This window comes from Convolutriloba macropyga, chromosome 5, assembly GCF_964194025.1.
Source record: "Convolutriloba macropyga chromosome 5, txConMacr16.3, whole genome shotgun sequence".
Lineage (NCBI taxonomy): Eukaryota > Metazoa > Xenacoelomorpha > Acoela > Convolutidae > Convolutriloba > Convolutriloba macropyga.
The window spans coordinates 36,111,875-36,129,282 of NC_134472.1; the positions used below are offsets into that span (position 1 = coordinate 36,111,875).

General features: G+C 38.3%; 1 protein-coding gene across 2 annotated transcripts in view; it reads left to right on the plus strand.

Annotated features, from left to right (window-relative positions):
- LOC142339358 (uncharacterized) overlaps positions 1-9,973 on the plus strand; it is a 106,551-nt gene extending 96,578 nt beyond the window's left edge. For both annotated transcript variants that reach the window (XM_075389356.1, XM_075389357.1), the window contains 4 exons: positions 6,222-6,463; positions 9,498-9,587; positions 9,685-9,735; positions 9,814-9,973. In XM_075389356.1, coding sequence (XP_075245471.1) covers positions 6,222-6,463; positions 9,498-9,587; positions 9,685-9,735; positions 9,814-9,881 — 451 coding nt within the window. In that variant the 3' untranslated portion in view covers positions 9,882-9,973. The remainder of the gene's footprint in view (positions 1-6,221; positions 6,464-9,497; positions 9,588-9,684; positions 9,736-9,813) is intronic.
- The last annotated feature ends 7,435 nt before the right edge of the window (positions 9,974-17,408 follow it).

Consider the following 17,408-nt stretch of genomic DNA (forward strand, 5'->3'; position numbering starts at 1 on the left):
AAGCGAGGCGAGCGTCTGGTGCCATAAAGGGGGGCTGGGTTCATCTCACGTGCACGCAGCTCACAAACACCTGTGAGTGGAACGGAACATTTGAGTGCGGAATGTGCGAATGGTGCCACGACGCGGTAGCATCAAGGGTGGAGGAGCAAAGGCAAATGTCCACACCATTGGGGCGACTGATTTTCGAAGCTCCCCAGACGTACTGGCAAGAACCCTCGAGAAACAACGGAGGAAGCTGAAGACAGTCGCTAAGGAACCAGAAGTGGATAGACAGAGCCAAGCTAATGGGGAAGGCAAGGATCACAAGAGTATGGACATGGAATGTCCAAAGGGTACAGGTGACTTTCCCACGCCGGAATAGGTTCACGGAAATTCAGAGCGATAGCCACTGAGAAAGTTGAGATAGCGATGCTGGAAGAGCTCGAAGAAACAACCGCAGGAATCAAGTGGGTGAAGGCGCGTGACCTGTACGGTGTACGGTGTGTTTAATACATGGGAAACGCAGTGGGGTCTTCCTGAGAATGGGAACCGATTGGTTGGAGCAAGGTAGCCAACGATGCTGCGGTAACAGGAGCACAATGGTCACAGCGAACAGGACAACCCTTGTTTCAACATACCAACTACTGTGGGATGGCGATACCGTTAAATTTGAAGCTCATCGCCAAGAGCTGAGTGGGATGGTGCTCAAAAACAGGAACACGTCTCGACCGTGGTGGTAGTACTGGCAGAGAGCGGGACGCTGTAGCGGGAGCATTTGGCATTGGAGGCTGTAACGAAGCAGGAATGGGATTCGGCATATGGGATTGCGAGACCCTGCCGAGTGGAAAACTAAGCGGAGGTATTGTCGCATATTGGAGACGCCTTTGGATGCCCGCTGGGATCGGACCGACGCCCAAAACTTGGTGTCGAATCATAAGCGTTGGCGAAAAGCTGTAGCAGATCACAGAAAGCAGTTGTTGGACTGGGAAAGGGCAATGAGCGACACCATAAAAAGGAACAGGTACCCTCGATGAAGGTAGAAAGAGAAGAGGAAGTATCGTTCCCTTGTCGGCGAGGCTGCGATCGTGTCTGTAGGACTCACTGGCCGGGTACAGCATAAGCGTCGGATGCACCGAAAGCCTCGGAAGAGGTTCAAATGCACAGTTTGTGAAAGAGAGTTGACTGAGCAGAGCAATCTCACCAATCACCAGTGAGCTTGCTCAGGGACAGGGAGAGCTGAATGTGCAATATGCGGCAAAAACATCCTGCTGCGTAACGTCCCAAGACATCGACCTGTAGTTCATGGAATGAGGGAAGAGCCCACCAGCTCTCTTCGTCCCCGAGGACCGTGTCCAGTATGTGGCAAAAGGTTGCTGAAAAGCAACATGGCCCGTCACATCAATCAATTACATCCTGGGATGTGATGCTCGTTCGTTCGGTTTCCTCGGCCTGAGAGGCACTGTCCTGCACTTGAGATGGTAACTGTCCCAACCAACGGGGCGACTTCTTGATTCGACTGCGAGGTAGTGTTTTTCAGAGGTAATGAAGAGAAGGGCTTACCCGAGGAGAAACCGAAGCGGATTAGCAGGAGAGAGAAAAAAACCCAGCCTTTGCCCGAGCTGGAATTTTAACAATACCGGACCCGACTAGACACCCATCACAAGACCCCCAGGGGCGATCATGTGGAAGAGAGAGAGATAGAGAGAGAGAGAGAGAGAGAGCGAGAGCGAGCGAGCGAGCGAGCGAGGAAGAGAGAGATCACTGGGCAGTGTTTGAGTAACGTCATCGGTTCCAATAGTTTCGTAATGGATTTTTTGGTAAACAAAAATCTTATCAAAAACAAATGATGCCTTTTTGATAAGTATCGATTTAAATTAGCCAAATTCCGCGAAACTGTATTCTAGAGCTCTTTAAGAACCGGAGGTGTAAATAGCACTCATCTGGGTAAACGAAGATGGTGTCAGCAGTTTTTATGTCTGCAGTACCAATCATTTTGGACAAAGTGGGTTAAAGAAGCATATTTGAGCTTCTTAAGGAGCATGAAACATAGAAAAATTGAAGATTTTTAGAAATAATAGCCAAAATAGTTGTTATAAACATATAACCTCTTTCATCTTTAAACGTAAAATTGCGAGACTGGCGTTACCAACTTTTAATTGCCGCTCTCATCTCAGCGGGCTATTATTGTCAGTGTAGGACTCACTGGCCGGGTACAGCATAAGCGTCGGATGCACCGAAAGCCTCGGAAGAGGTTCAAATGCACAGTTTGCGAAAGAGAGTTGACTGAGCAGAGCAATCTCACCAATCACCAGCGAGCTTGCTCAGGGAGAGCTGAATGTGCAATATGCGGCAAAAACATCCTGCTGCGTAACGTCCCGAGACATCGACCTGTAGTTCATGGAATGAGGGAAGAGCCCACCAGCTCTCTTCGTCCCCGAGGACCGTGTCCAGTATGTGGCAAAAGGTTGCTGAAAAGCAACATGGCCCGTCACATCAATCAATTACATCCTGAGATGTGATGCTCGTTCGTTCGGTTTCCTCGGCCTGAGAGGCACTGTCCTGCACTTGAGATGGTAACTGTCCCAACCAACGGGGCGACTTCTTGATTCGACTGCGAGGTAGTGTTTTTCAGAGGTAATGAAGAGAAGGGCTTACCCGAGGAGAAACCGAAGCGGATTAGCAGGAGAGAGAAAAAACCCAGCCTTTGCCCGAGCTGGAATTTTAACAATACCGGACCCGACTAGACACCCATCACAAGACCCCCAGGGGCGATCATGTGGAAGAGAGAGAGAGAGAGAGCGAGCGAGCGAGGAAGAGAGAGATTGCTGGGCAGTGTTTGAGTAACGTCATCGGTTCCAATAGTTTCGTAATGGATTTTTCGGTAAACAAAAATCTTATCAAAAACAAATGATGCCTTTTTGATAAGTATCGATTTAAATTAGCCAAATTCCGCGAAACTGTATTCTAGAGCTCTTTAAGAAACGGAGGTGTAAATAGCACACATCTGGGTAAACGAAGATGGTGTCAGCAGTTTTTATGTCTGCAGTACCAATCATTTTGGACAAAGTGGGTTAAAGAAGCATATTTGAGCTTCTTAAGGAGCATGAAACATAGAAAAATTGAAGATTTTCAGAAATAATAGCCAAAATAGTTGTTATAAACATATAACCTCTTTCATCTTTAAACGTAAAATTGCGAGACTGTCGTTACCAACTTTTAACAGCCGCTCTCATCTCAGCGGGCTATTATTGTCAGTGTAGGACTCACTGGCCGGGTACAGCATAAGCGTCGGATGCACCGAAAGCCTCGGAAGAGGTTCAAATGCACAGTTTGTGAAAGAGTTGACTGAGCAGAGCAATCTCACCAATCACCAGCGAGCTTGCTCAGGGACAGGGAGAGCTGAATGTGCAATATGCGGCAAAAACATCCTGCTGCGTAACGTCCCGAGACATCGACCTGTAGTTCATGGAATGAGGGAAGAGCCCACCAGCTCTCTTCGTCCCCGAGGACCGTGTCCAGTATGTGGCAAAAGGTTGCTGAAAAGCAACATGGCCCGTCACATCAATCAATTACATCCTGGGATGTGATGCTCGTTCGTTCGGTTTCCTCGGCCTGAGAGGCACTGTCCTGCACTTGAGATGGTAACTGTCCCAACCAACGGGGCGGCTTCTTGATTCGACTGCGAGGTAGTTTTTTTCAGAGGTAATGAAGAGAAGGGCTTACCCGAGGAGAAACCGAAGCGGATTAGCAGGAGAGAGAAAAAAACCCAGCCTTTGTCCGAGCTGGAATTTTAACAATACCGGACCCGACTAGACACCCATCACAAGACCCCCAGGGGCGATCATGTGGAAGAGAGAGAGAGATAGAGAGAGAGAGAGAGAGAGAGAGAGAGAGAGGGAGAGCGAGCGAGCGAGCGAGCGAGGAAGAGAGAGATCACTGGGCAGTGTTTGAGTAACGTCATCGGTTCCAATAGTTTCGTAATGGATTTTTTGGTAAACAAAAATCTTATCAAAAACAAATGATGCCTTTTTGATAAGTATCGATTTAAATTAGCCAAATTCCGCGAAACTGTATTCTAGAGCTCTTTAAGAACCGGAGGTGTAAATAGCACTCATCTGGGTAAACGAAGATGGTGTCAGCAGTTTTTATGTCTGCAGTACCAATCATTTTGGACAAAGTGGGTTAAAGAAGCATATTTGAGCTTCTTAAGGAGCATGAAACATAGAAAAATTGAAGATTTTTAGAAATAATAGCCAAAATAGTTGTTATAAACATATAACCTCTTTCATCTTTAAACGTAAAATTGCGAGACTGTCGTTACCAACTTTTAACAGCCGCTCTCATCTCAACGGGCTATTATTGTCAGTGTAGGACTCACTGGCCGGGTACAACATAAGCGTCGGATGCACCGAAAGCCTCGGAAGAGGTTCAAATGCACAGTTTGTGAAAGAGAGTTGACTGAGCAGAGCAATCTCACCAATCACCAGCGAGCTTGCTCAGGGACAGGGAGAGCTGAATGTGCAATATGCGGCAAAAACATCCTGCTGCGTAACGTCCCGAGACATCGACCTGTAGTTCATGGAATGAGGGAAGAGCCCACCAGCTCTCTTCGTCCCCGAGGACCGTGTCCAGTATGTGGCAAAAGGTTGCTGAAAAGCAACATGGCCCGTCACATCAATCAATTACATCCTGGGATGTGATGCTCGTTCGTTCGGTTTCCTCGGCCTGAGAGGCACTGTCCTGCACTTGAGATGGTAACTGTCCCAACCAACGGGGCGGCTTCTTGATTCGACTGCGAGGTAGTGTTTTTCAGAGGTAATGAAGAGAAGGGCTTACCCGAGGAGAAACCGAAGCGGATTAGCAGGAGAGAGAAAAAAACCCAGCCTTTGTCCGAGCTGGAATTTTAACAATACCGGACCCGACTAGACACCCATCACAAGACCCCCAGGGGCGATCATGTGGAAGAGAGAGAGATAGAGAGAGAGAGAGAGAGAGAGAGAGAGAGGGAGAGCGAGCGAGCGAGCGAGCGAGGAAGAGAGAGATCACTGGGCAGTGTTTGAGTAACGTCATCGGTTCCAATAGTTTCGTAATGGATTTTTTGGTAAACAAAAATCTTATCAAAAACAAATGATGCCTTTTTGATAAGTATCGGTTTAAATTAGCCAAATTCCGCGAAACTGTATTCTAGAGCTCTTTAAGAACCGGAGGTGTAAATAGCACTCATCTGGGTAAACGAAGATGGTGTCAGCAGTTTTTATGTCTGCAGTACCAATCATTTTGGACAAAGTGGGTTAAAGAAGCATATTTGAGCTTCTTAAGGAGCATGAAACATAGAAAAATTGAAGATTTTTAGAAATAATAGCCAAAATAGTTGTTATAAACATATAACCTCTTTCATCTTTAAACGTAAAATTGCGAGACTGTCGTTACCAACTTTTAACAGCCGCTCTCATCTCAGCGGGCTATTATTGCGCTCCTTTTTTTGTTTTTATCTTGTCTGATTTCCCTTTTCGGCATTTTTCATGAAATCGTTTTGACTTCTCAGGCTAGTTTCATTCTTCACCCAGTCTGCTCAAAGTGCTTTTAAACAGCTGGTACTCTCAAAATCTCAGAAAGTCTGCTCAGCATCTCAGAAAAGCTCACAAAATCTGCTCAGCATGGTAATCTAAAATGAACAGAATCGTTATCGAAAAACTAAATCTAAAATCGAAAAGGGTAGGTTGCAGCGCTTACAATCCAGAAATGTGACAGAGCTATTTTAGTTTTTCGATAACGATTCTGTTTCATTTTAGAACCCATAAAGCCCAAGTGTATATGCTAGATATATATATATATATATATATATATATATATATATATATATATATATATATATGTTTAACTAAAATGATTAAAATTTCAGCCGAAATTTTGAAAAATCTGAAGAAAAACAACAGAAGTGAGCGTAGCGTTCACAGGAGCGAAATTCAAAAAATCTTTTTAAATTTGATTTTTACGCTTGACAATCTTTCTAATGATACCACTTACAACCCTGTAGGATGAGTATATCGATCGGCAAATATTAACCGCACAAAAAGAAATAGTTGATCATATAGTTCCTCCCCCCACTAAAATGGGTCGGAACAATGATCAGTAAAATTTTGTACAAGTAATATTTTGTAGAAATAGCACTGCCAATTATTGTGATAGCAGACTCGTGTGTTTCGAAAAGTGATAGAACTATAATATTTGTCATTGTTCAGATACGGCTTTAAGTCCAAAAAGTTCTACAAGGCTTTCAAAGAGGTGTTTCTGCTGAGGCGTAGCATTGGTCAGGAACAGTCTTTGAAACAGGAGGTTGCAGCGCTTACAATCCAGTTAGCCTGGAGAAGGTACTATCGGAGGAAGGTTCTAGCATCCAACAATCCCTACAGGACCATGCTGAACAAATTCAGCAGAGACGTGAGAAATGCCAAACAGAACTTTGTCGAGACCAGAATTTACAGTAAGTTTTTATTTCCTTTTTGTTGATAGTTATAAAAGCAAATGGACTCTAGTACTGTCGACTTTTTTGTCCTCAGTAAAGCTTGCGGGGCATTAAGTCCCTTAAGCGTTCATCGACCTTTAATAGGCTCTAAGTTTACGATTCAGCAAACATGCCGAGAAGGCAGAAAATCATGGTGCGTTGAGGCAAATTTAGGATATAAGGATTTTTTATGCCCGTACATATTCCGGTGTCCTGTTTTCCCCCTATTTTTTGACTCCCTTTTTTAACCCCGATTTGTTAAACCCCTATAACATTTTACCCCTCAATGATTTAACCCCTATATTGTTTCACCCCGATTTTAAGCTTCCTATAATTGAGGTTAACTAGGTCTCAATCAATTCTATTTAGCCTAGTTTAGAGATTAAAATTGGGGTGAAATGAATGAGATTTGAAGATTTTAATCCGTAAATTCATGGCTCATAATTGTCAGGGAAATAAAGCTAACGACTCAATAGTTAAAAGCAAAATTATAGGAATTACCGAATTAGTTATCTCATCTAGTCCCTAATGGGGCAATTAAAAGCAGTTGAAAAGTGGATGGAACTCTGAAACATTTATTGTTTCATTGCATTTTGAAATCAGCATGATGACTGCCGACTTTGAGTTTACCATTTCTCCCAAAAAACGAAGAAATATTGATTGTAGAAGGCCATGAGTTCTATGTGAGAGTCAATGAGTTTACTACTGCCTGGATTTGCTCGAAATGTCCAAGCCAGAAGTGCCGCGTTTCCGTTTTTACACAATATGGCTCACTCGCGTAAACGGTGAGCACAATCATAATGCTTCTATTGGAAAGCCGGCAACACGAAAAGTTAAAGAGATCAAAGCACTGGTTCTCGAAGGTTCTAATTTTTGGCTAGCGGACGGAACATTTAAATTATCTCCTAAAAACTTCTACCAAATTTTTACCCTTCATGTATATATTCTCAGTCTATATTGCTCCTGTTTGCATGTAATCCTTCCCAATAAAACGGACAAAACGTACTGCCGATTAATTGATGCCTTAGAAACAGATTGTAATGCCGAAAAGGTTTTGCTGGATTTTGAACTCGCCCCAACTAATGCCTTGGAAAAGCACCATCCAGCAGCTTGAATGCTATCGGGTTGCTATTTCCATTTAACCCATAATTTTGTTTAGAAAATTGGAGAAGTGGGATTGAAAAAGCTGGTGTACGAAAACCATGAAGTGGCCCTGAACCTAATATTATCCCTGCTCTAGCTTTCCAAAAAATTTCTGTGAAAAAAATCTTTTGAATTGATTGTCAAGGAAATAACGAATATGGTCAACTGCACTTAGATAGCTCCGTTATTAAGAAAAATAGACAAACTTTGTTTATATGTCCCATCAAATTATAGCAGATCAGGTGTCCACTATTGAACCGTCCTCATAGATTCCCCACAAAAATTTGGAATCAAAGAGATGCAGCCATAGACGTAATTGTAAGAACAATTATTGCTGTTGAGGACTGGCATTATGGGATACAAGCCTTGTTCAGCAGATTCCACGCGGTAATTTGGAAAATTTTGGCGAATTTGCAAAAAGACCCTGCGGTGCAAAAGTTAAACTTTCTGAATGCATCATCCGGACAAAATATCCAAAGAAAAAGTATGAGGGCTTGAAAGAAAAGGTGCAGAATTTGATAGAGATTTACCGAGATGAAACTGATATTCATTTTTCAGAGCTTTATTCAGTTTGTGTTAGTTGTGTTTTTGAAACAGTTTGTGTATAATTGGGGTTTTCGCGTTAATTTAAATTTGAAATCCATCTTAATATTCTTGATTTGGCGCATTCCTTGCGTCCTCACGGTGTTACGTCGAAGTCTCATATCGTTACTCATTGAAGAACTTGATCCCGGGCGTAAACCTACGGTAGGATGGGACACCTAATAGCGAACACTGTTCTGCAACATTTAGATATGAAACTTGCACAGCATCGCTGCTGGCAAAATTATCTATATGGATTTCATTGAAAATTCTGTTAACATACGGTTAAATTTTGTTTTGATTTGCTCATTGATGCCTGATCACTTAATAAGTTTTAAAATTTATCGTACATGCTTTCATTTGAACCGATTTTTAGGACTGAAGGGTGATCATATACGGGGTTAAATTATTGGGAGTCAAATAAATCGGGGCGAAAAGCGGTTTTCTACATATTCATAGAATTTGTTTAATCGCACTATTAAAGATTAGAGGAAATCACACCGAGTTCATCAATTTAACATTTTGGTTTCTTTTGAAATTTTCATTTGTTATGTTATACTGGGGGGTTCTAACTTACTTTTATTGTTTAGTAAATTATTGTAGCGTCCTGTGTCTTTTAAATGAAAATTTTTTGAGTTTAAATTTTTAAGTGACTTTTATTCCCGTGAGTGTTTGAATCAAGCCTGTTGTTGGATAGCATTTATCCGGTTGAGTGTATTAAATTCATCTCTCAAGTGAAGTTTGGTTATGGGTTTTTCGTAAAGTGAAATATTTTACTGTCGTTTTCATTTTTCCTTTTTCTGCTGAATTTGCTCAATTGTTTCATTTATCATGCCTTAGCGCCATATTTAGCTCGAACATATTTGTCTCGTCTTTCCCTGACTTTTTCAATGACTTCAGTGACTTTTACTGCTTTGCAGTTTAAATTTGTCTGCGTGACGTCATTTATGCTTTTAGGTTGGTTGCGTGACTTACCTCATTAAAAACTGACTCACTAGTTAAAGTTCATTAGTGTGCATCTCAGTAGTGCCAAATTTATATGCCCTAATTCTTGAGCATTAGTCTTGAGTTTTTGTTTTCGAAAATCAATTTGGAAAAGCTGTTTTAGGGCTTTTTCCTTATAGACCGTATGTGTATCACAAAATTGACAGTACGTATCTAACCCAAAAAGTCTACTAATGGAGTTTTGGTCAATCTGCCTATCTTTTTTCCTTAGTTGTTTCAATTCATGGAAGGCCACAATCGTCTATCGCGGATATTTTCGGAAATCTGCCCCTATGTTTTTTAGCGCGGCAGCAGCGTGCACATCAGTTCTATGGTATGCGCGTAGAACGACCGAAAAGACCATACTACGCAAACCGGATTCCATATCAATCAAGTAAGTTTGTCATTTTGAACCGCTATTAATGCTGGAAATTATTAATACAACTTCCATTTTTTAATTTCAACATTTTTTGAATTTCTCTTTGTTTTAGCTTTAGATTACAATTTTGCACTACAGCAGTACAAGCCAATTTTATATTCACGTAAGTTTTGGAGATTTAATTGATCATAAATTGGGTTTGAAAACAGCTAATGAGTACAATGAATAGTTTCTGTTTCAGAATTTGAGACGGTGGCCCCTCGAAGAGAACGAAGTGCCAGACGGTTCTCGTACAACCTTAGGACTTAGATTTGTTACCGTATTTGTAATTTGACTAAAATTGAAGTCTATTTTTGTGAAACGCCAAAATAGGAATTTAACATAGTTATTCTTATTTTTAATTGGAGCTGCCTTGAGATTCAAATGTTTGTTTGCAAGAAAATGTAGGTCAGGACGCTGTGTGTTATATGGAAAATGAAAGATTTTTCGGAAGTTTGGAGAACATGCTGAACTCCAGCAAGATTCCACCAGTGTGATTCCACAAATCAAATAGCATGTGACTAATAGCCGCCGTCGGCCTCTCAACGGCTGTTATTTAGGCGCGCTTCTTTTTTTGTTACGGCTCAAAGGGGAATATTGGTTTTCTTAATGTTTTTTTAACGGAAGTATTATTTGTGTTCAGGCAGAGTTTTGACTTAATAGTGAAAGTGAAATTGCCGTGTGAACTAACTTTTTCGGAGCACGAGAAGTTCATGAGCTGCGTCCAGTGAATGATTTTTTGCCTTTGCGAGATTGGCGCAAATATACGAGTTTTTAGCCGTGTTTTCGTCAATTTGGCGCACTCTTTTGACTTCTTGTAAAATTAAATCTTGATCGATTCTGAATGAATTTGCAATCATCTGAAATCGATGCCACAATGTTTCTGAGAGCTTAATGATGCGTAGCCAGTGGAAAACTGGCCCATATTTCTCAATTTTGTCAATATTTGACTTGTTTCAAAAATTTCGTCCTTTTTGGCTCTTTGAGGGGATTTTTGTAACTAAATTATGAAATATGTCAAGGTAGTTTTGATCATTCTTGAACTGGATGCCTCTTTTTGACGTGAGGTGTTTCTGTTTTATAAAACTACACATGTTAATCCAATATCGGTAGTTTCTGTCATGGTTTTTAAGTTTTTTGTTTGTACTTTTTTGAGTTTAATTACCATAAAAAGTCTTGGTGCACCATCGGTGATTTTCGTTTCGTTTTCTGCCTATTTGAATTGTTTTTGTTGATAGGTCTTCAAAATTCATGGAAAATTTTTACCATATTTTGAACGTCTTTAGTGTCGTTTTTTAAGAATTGTTTCACTTTTTACTGAGAAAAGAATTTGGCTACGTAATGTTATTAAACCTCCATTGCTTAATAGCAAAAAATCGCTGTTTTAACCTCAATTTTCATTTTTAATTAGAGTTTCCAATTTTTTTGATTTTTCAGAAATTTCGAATTATTTATTCACAATGTTTGTATTCACCACATTCTTGGAGCCTAACATTGCTGGACTTCTGCTGCTGGCGTACTTTTATTTGGCTTGTTTATATATAGGAGTTACGAAATTTTTAAGTTCAGCTGGTTGTATAGGCTATCTTCATTTTCTGGCTGATTTTTTGTTTTTTAGTAGTTCACTAGGAATGAGTTACTTTAGTTGATCTAAAAAATAATTCTTTCTTGAAGACGAATCTTCGAGTTGTTTCCGGAATTTTTTCATCTGTGTTTTTTACCGGTTTTACGGCGTTTCCTAAAAGCAAAAGTGAGTAAAATTGCCATGTGAACTCTTTTTTCTGAGCGAGAGAAGTATTTTGATTTTAGTCGATTTTCGCCTAATTTGCCTTGTTTATTGGCTCGGAGTTTGTTTTTTTTTAATAATTTTTTTCGATGTCATTTGGAAATGCAGCTCCCCGGATACGACAATCTTTTGCAGAGACTAATAAAGGGGTTTCAAGTTCAAATTTAAAACCTGTTTTTTTAGTCAATTTTATTTTTTTCTATTAATTTCTGGATTCATTTTTCGATGTTTCGACCGTCTTTTTTCTTCAAAAAACCAGAACTTCCCATTAATAATTCATATTATGAATGCGTCTTTCTACCGCGAGTTAATTTTTATTAAATTGTGCTGATGCCAATCCGATTTGTTTTTTTTTTTTCATTTTTCCTGTTTTTTTACTTTGGTTTAGTTTACTGGAAACAGTATTTTTATGTAACATCAGGGATTTTTTTTCGTTTTCATAACAAGTCAATCATTTTTCGGCGTCATTTTTTGAAATAGTTAAATTTTTTCATTAAGCAGTTTTAAAGTTTTCATCTTTTAAAATAAATCAACGTTTCAAAATCTTGAATTTTCTTTTACTTTTTAGTAGCCGCCGTTAGCGTCACAAACGACAATTTTTAGGCGTTTTTTTTTTTTATTCGCTTTACCTTTTGATAACGTTTTTCGTTTTACAAAAGTCACGATTTTCACGTTTAACTTCAGACATACTTCACTTTCAACGAACTGGATTTTAATTTTTTACGCCTTCAGTTACTCAATGTGGTCAAAGTCAAAAGATCAAAATCAAAAGAGAAGGGTTAAACCGATAAAGCAGGGTCATTAAGTCGTAGTGCATTAGGTTATAAAAGTTCATTAAAGTGATTGCTAGCTGATTTTAGTATTTAGGGCAATACCTTTCAGCTTAGAAGCTGAAGTAAGTATGGGTTTGAAATTGAATTTAACTGAAATAACTCTTTCAGAATTTGAGACGGTGGCCCCTCGAAAAGAATGAAGTGCCAGACGGTTTTTGTACAACCTTAGGAATTAGATTTGTAATCGTTTTTTTAATTTGACTAAAATTGAAGTCTTTTTTTGTTAAACGCCAAAAAGGGAATTTGAAATAGTTAATCTTGCTTTTAATTGGAGCTGCCTTGAGGGCCTTGTAAGGACGGTGTGTGTTATGAAAGATTTTGTGTACGTTTGGAGAACATGCTGAACTCTAGTAAGATTCCAACAGCGTGAGTCCACTAATTAAATAGCATGTGATTAATAGCCGCCGTCAGCCCCTCAATGGCTAATATTTAGGAGCCCTCCTTTTATTATGGCTCGAAGAGAAGTATCGGTTTTGTAATGTTTTTTTTACGGAAGTACTGTTTGTTCAGTTGGAGTTTTGGCCTATTAGTGAAAGTGAATTTGCCGTGTGAACTAATTTTTTCTGAGCATGAAACGTTCATGTGCAGCGTTCAGTAAATTTATTTTTTGACTTTGAAAAGAGTTTTTAGGAGATTGGCGCAAATAGATGACAGTTTTCAGCTGTATTTTCGTCAATTTGGCGTACATTTTGACTTTTGAAAAAGTGAATCCTTATCGATACTGCATGAATATGCAACCATCTGAAGTTGATACCACAATGTTTCTGAGAGCTTAATAATGCGTTTCAAGTGCAAAACTGGCTCATTTCTCTATTTTGTCAATGTTTGACTTGTTTCAATCATTTCTTCCTTATTGGCTCGTTGAGTGGATTTTTTAACTAAATTATGAAATATGTCAAGGTAGTTTTGAATTCTTAAATTGCATGCCTCTTTTTGACGTGAGGTGTTTCTGTTTTTTAAAACTGTACACATATTAATCAGAGTTCGGCAGTTTTTGCCATGGTTTTTTATTTTTTTTTGTTTGTACTTTTTTAAGTTTAACTAGCATAAAAACTCTTTTGGTGCACCATCGGTGATTTTCGTTTCGTTTTCTGCCTATTTGAATTGTTTTTGTTGATAGCTCTTCAAATTTCATTGAAAATGTTTACCATATTTTGAACTTTTTTATTGTCGTTTTTTTTCACTGTTTCACTGTTCCTCAATTGATCTCTTTTCACTTCTTACTGAGACAAGAATATGGCTGTGTAATGTTATTAAACCTCCATTGCTTAATAGCAAAAAATCTGTTTTTTACCTCAATTTTCATTTTGATTTTAAATTAGATTTTCCAATTTAGTTTTTTTGATTTTTCAGAAATTGCAAATTATTATTTTTTTTACAACGTATTCTCCACATTCTGCTTAGCGTGGCTTAATTTTTGCTGCTCGCGTACTTTGATTTGGCTTGTTTATATATAGGAGTTTGAGTTCATTTGTTTTTATGGGCTATCTTCATTTTCTGGTTAACTTATTTACGTTTTTTTTGCTAGTTCAGTAGGAACCAGTTACTTTGATTGATTTTAATTTTTTTTCACGAAAACGACTCTTCGAGTCGTTTCCGGAATTCTTCCGCTTATTTTTTTAACCGGTTACCAAAAAGCTAAAATGAGTAAAATTGCCATCCATATGATCTAATTCTTATTGAGCGAGGGAAGTTTTTTTGATCATGCACTGCGTTCAGTGAATGACTTTTCGACTTTGAAAATTGTTTTTTCCAGAAAGGCACATATAGATTATGGTTTTAAGCGGTTTTTTTTGTCTAAGTGGGCTAGTTTTATGGCTTGGATTTTGTTTTTTTTAAATAATTCTTATTCGACGTCATTTTGAAACGTAGCCCCGGGAAATTGATACCACAGTCCTTTTGCAGAGACTAATAAAGCATTTCAAGTTCAAAATTAGAACCTATTTTTAGTGCTTTTGATTTTTTCCCTTAAGTTCTCCATTTTTGGATGTTTCGACCCTCTTTTTTTCAAAAAATCAGTTCATTTGGCAAGGTCCCATTGATAATTTATATAATGAATGCGTCTTTCTTCCGCGAGTTAATTTAGGGTTTTTTATTTTTGTTTATCTAACATCAGTGATTTTTCTTTTCGTTTTGATAATAGTTCGATCATTTTTCGGCGTTTTTGAAATAGTTCAATTTTTTCAAAAAGCAGTTTTAAAATTTTTTATCTTTTTCTTGCTAAAGATATCAACGTTTCAAATCTTTGAATTTTTAAAATACTTTTCAATAGCTGACGTCAGCAGCCTCTTGAAGGCTATTATTTATATTTAGGCGCTCTCCTTTTTTTAGTTCGCTTTAACTTTTGATCACATTTTTCATTTTACAAAAGTCACGATTTTCACGTTTAACTTCAGACTTACTTCACTGTTTCAACGAAATGGATTTTAATTTCTATTACGCTTTCAGTTACGCAATGTAGTGAATACTGTCAAAGTCAACAGATCAAAATCAAAAGAGAAGGGTTAAACCGATAAAGCCCGGTCATTAAGTCATAGTGCATTAAGTTATCAAAGTTCATTAAAACGATTGCTAGCTGCTAGTATTATGCTTAGTAGCGTTCAGTTTAGATGCTGAATCAAGTTTATTTTTGGATTCTAACCAATTTTGCAGAACTTGCACGCCAATTGAAAAAATTACACTTCAAAAATTTCTGTCAATTGTTATTTCATTTTCTTTTTCAGTTTTATTCACAATGTGCGTCAACGGAGGCTGTTTTCCGGCAATTTGCCGGCTCTGTTTTAGTTCTTTAGGGTGCGTATTTAAATCTCATTCTTTATTTTAAAGAGTTATTTTGAGCCCACTGCGCCCTTACATTGAAGAAAATCTGATAACTTGATCAAACGAGATAACTCAATTGAAATTCTGACAATAGCTGGTTCTGTTTCTTTCATAAAATCAAGATTTTTCGCCTAATACTGCTTGCCACAGAAAATTCCAACATTCACTTTGAAGGATATTTTTATGAAAATCAACCGACAAGCTAGAGGCAATCGTTAAAATATCCAAATTACAAAAAATTTGTGATTTGCACTTCAAAAATATTAAAAATAAAGACAACAGATTGTTTTTTAGGAAAAAATGCTTTATTTTTGGCAAAATAGCACTAAAGGCCAAATTTATTCCATATTGGATTATTCGATGTCCTGATTTCAGTCAACTAAATTGAAGTGTGTCATGAAGGATGGAAGCTAATTTATTTTTTTTAATAAATTGATGGATTTTTACAACGAAGTCTTCATGTTCTATTCCATACAAAATTTGCAGAAGCTATAAGCGAATAATTCTGTATGCAATCAAAGGGTTTTTCTCAAAGCACAATAAGTAATTACAAAAAGATAATTAAAATGTAATTTAAAAATTGGGGTCTTTCCCATTATAGCCCCCCCCCCCCAGCTTAGTGGGCATGTAACCTATAGCCCCCCCCCAGATGAAAATTCATAACCACCTCCTTAACACAAAATCGGAAATCGATGTAGTCGAGCCACTGAAATTAATAACCACTTCTTTAACACAAAATCAGAAATCATTGTAGGCGAGCCGCCGGATGATGACATGGGCTTGCCCATTATAATTGATTTTAGTTGACTTCTCATAACCGCATTTCAGCTGCTACAGAGATAATACGAAATGGCTCCTATGAACTTAATGAAAATTGTAGAAACCTGCAAACAAATGGCGGCGATTGGAAAATTCCAGCATTCGATACTGGAACAAAACAAAAACTTGTAACCAACAATTGTAAGCATAAATGATGAATTTAATTGTATGCTATAACTTGATTTTTTGGGGGGCTATAATTTTCTGGGGGGGGGGGGGCTATAATGGGAAAGACCCAAAAATTGTAGAAAAAATTGTTTTAATAATCGCCCTCATCCGCACAGCCGATGTGTTTTGACGTCTCGGTTTCATTCTGCTCTAAGTGCTTTTAAACAACACTAGCACAGTAAAACGAATCTAAAATGAATAGAGCGAATGGGGAAAATTCAGATCCTTTTTTAGATAATCACGAAAATCCATTAAGAAAATTATATAACCACTGCTAGCGAAACCGAATCTCTGTTTGACCCTGGGGAAGGAAAAGCGAACTTTTCCCGCAAAAAATCAAGTTGGATTAAGTGACTAATTTTATGAAGTCTGTGATTTGTTTTTGTATTTACATCCTGATCAAACCAGCCTCACAACTCTCATCAAACGGCAAAGCAAGTGTTGCGTTTAATATCATTTACATATTTTTTTGTTAATTTTTTGACGAACTTACTGCAAATGAAAGTTCAAAATGAAGATAAGCTTTGAAAGTGCACGTGTGATTTAAAAATACTGTTTGCGACTGCTTTGTTTTTCCAGTTCTAACCAACCACTTGAAAATAGAATGACAAATTAAAATTTCCAGAGCATTTTGTTATTAAGTGCTCTTGAACGATGTTCATAGCAATTTTGTAAACATGTGTGTCTTTTTATGCAAAATTTTCGCTTAACAATTTTGGCTTTTCGAGTGACTTTTACGCCCTTGACATTTACGCGTTTTGCGTGATCCAAAAATCTCTTTCAATCACAATTTCAAGCCGCCGATTTCAATTGGCGGCAATTCAATACTAAAAGTCAAATGAAAATTGCGCCGAAACTGGTGCCATTTTTTACTTTAAATCTTATTAGTGGTATATGTTAACCTCTAATGTGGTTATTTGAAGCCAACTACTAAACTTCTATCCCATTTTGGGCTCCCCCTCCCTCCCTCCCCCCCCCCCCCCGACTGAAGCAGGCTGCAATTGATTAGAGCTCCCACTAGTCATTCGAGAGCAATTCTTCCGACGTTTAGTTGGTTATGTTTCAAATATCAATGAACAATGCTTACTTTTTGGACAAAGATTAATTGATATAAACTTTTTTGTTTGCTTGCTTATTTTCTAAAATTAGTATTCTTGCGCTGATTTTTTAACTGATCAATCCGAGTTTCTTTTCAAAGCTTTTTGAAACTTTTTGGTTGATGAAATTTGATGACGCACGACAATTTATTGAAACGAGAAATAATCAGCAAATTGTTTTTGCAATTCAATATAATCCTAAAACTGTTGTTTTGTCCTAGATATTTAGCACTTCCTTTTTTTCAATAATAGTAAATAGACAGCGAAAACAGAT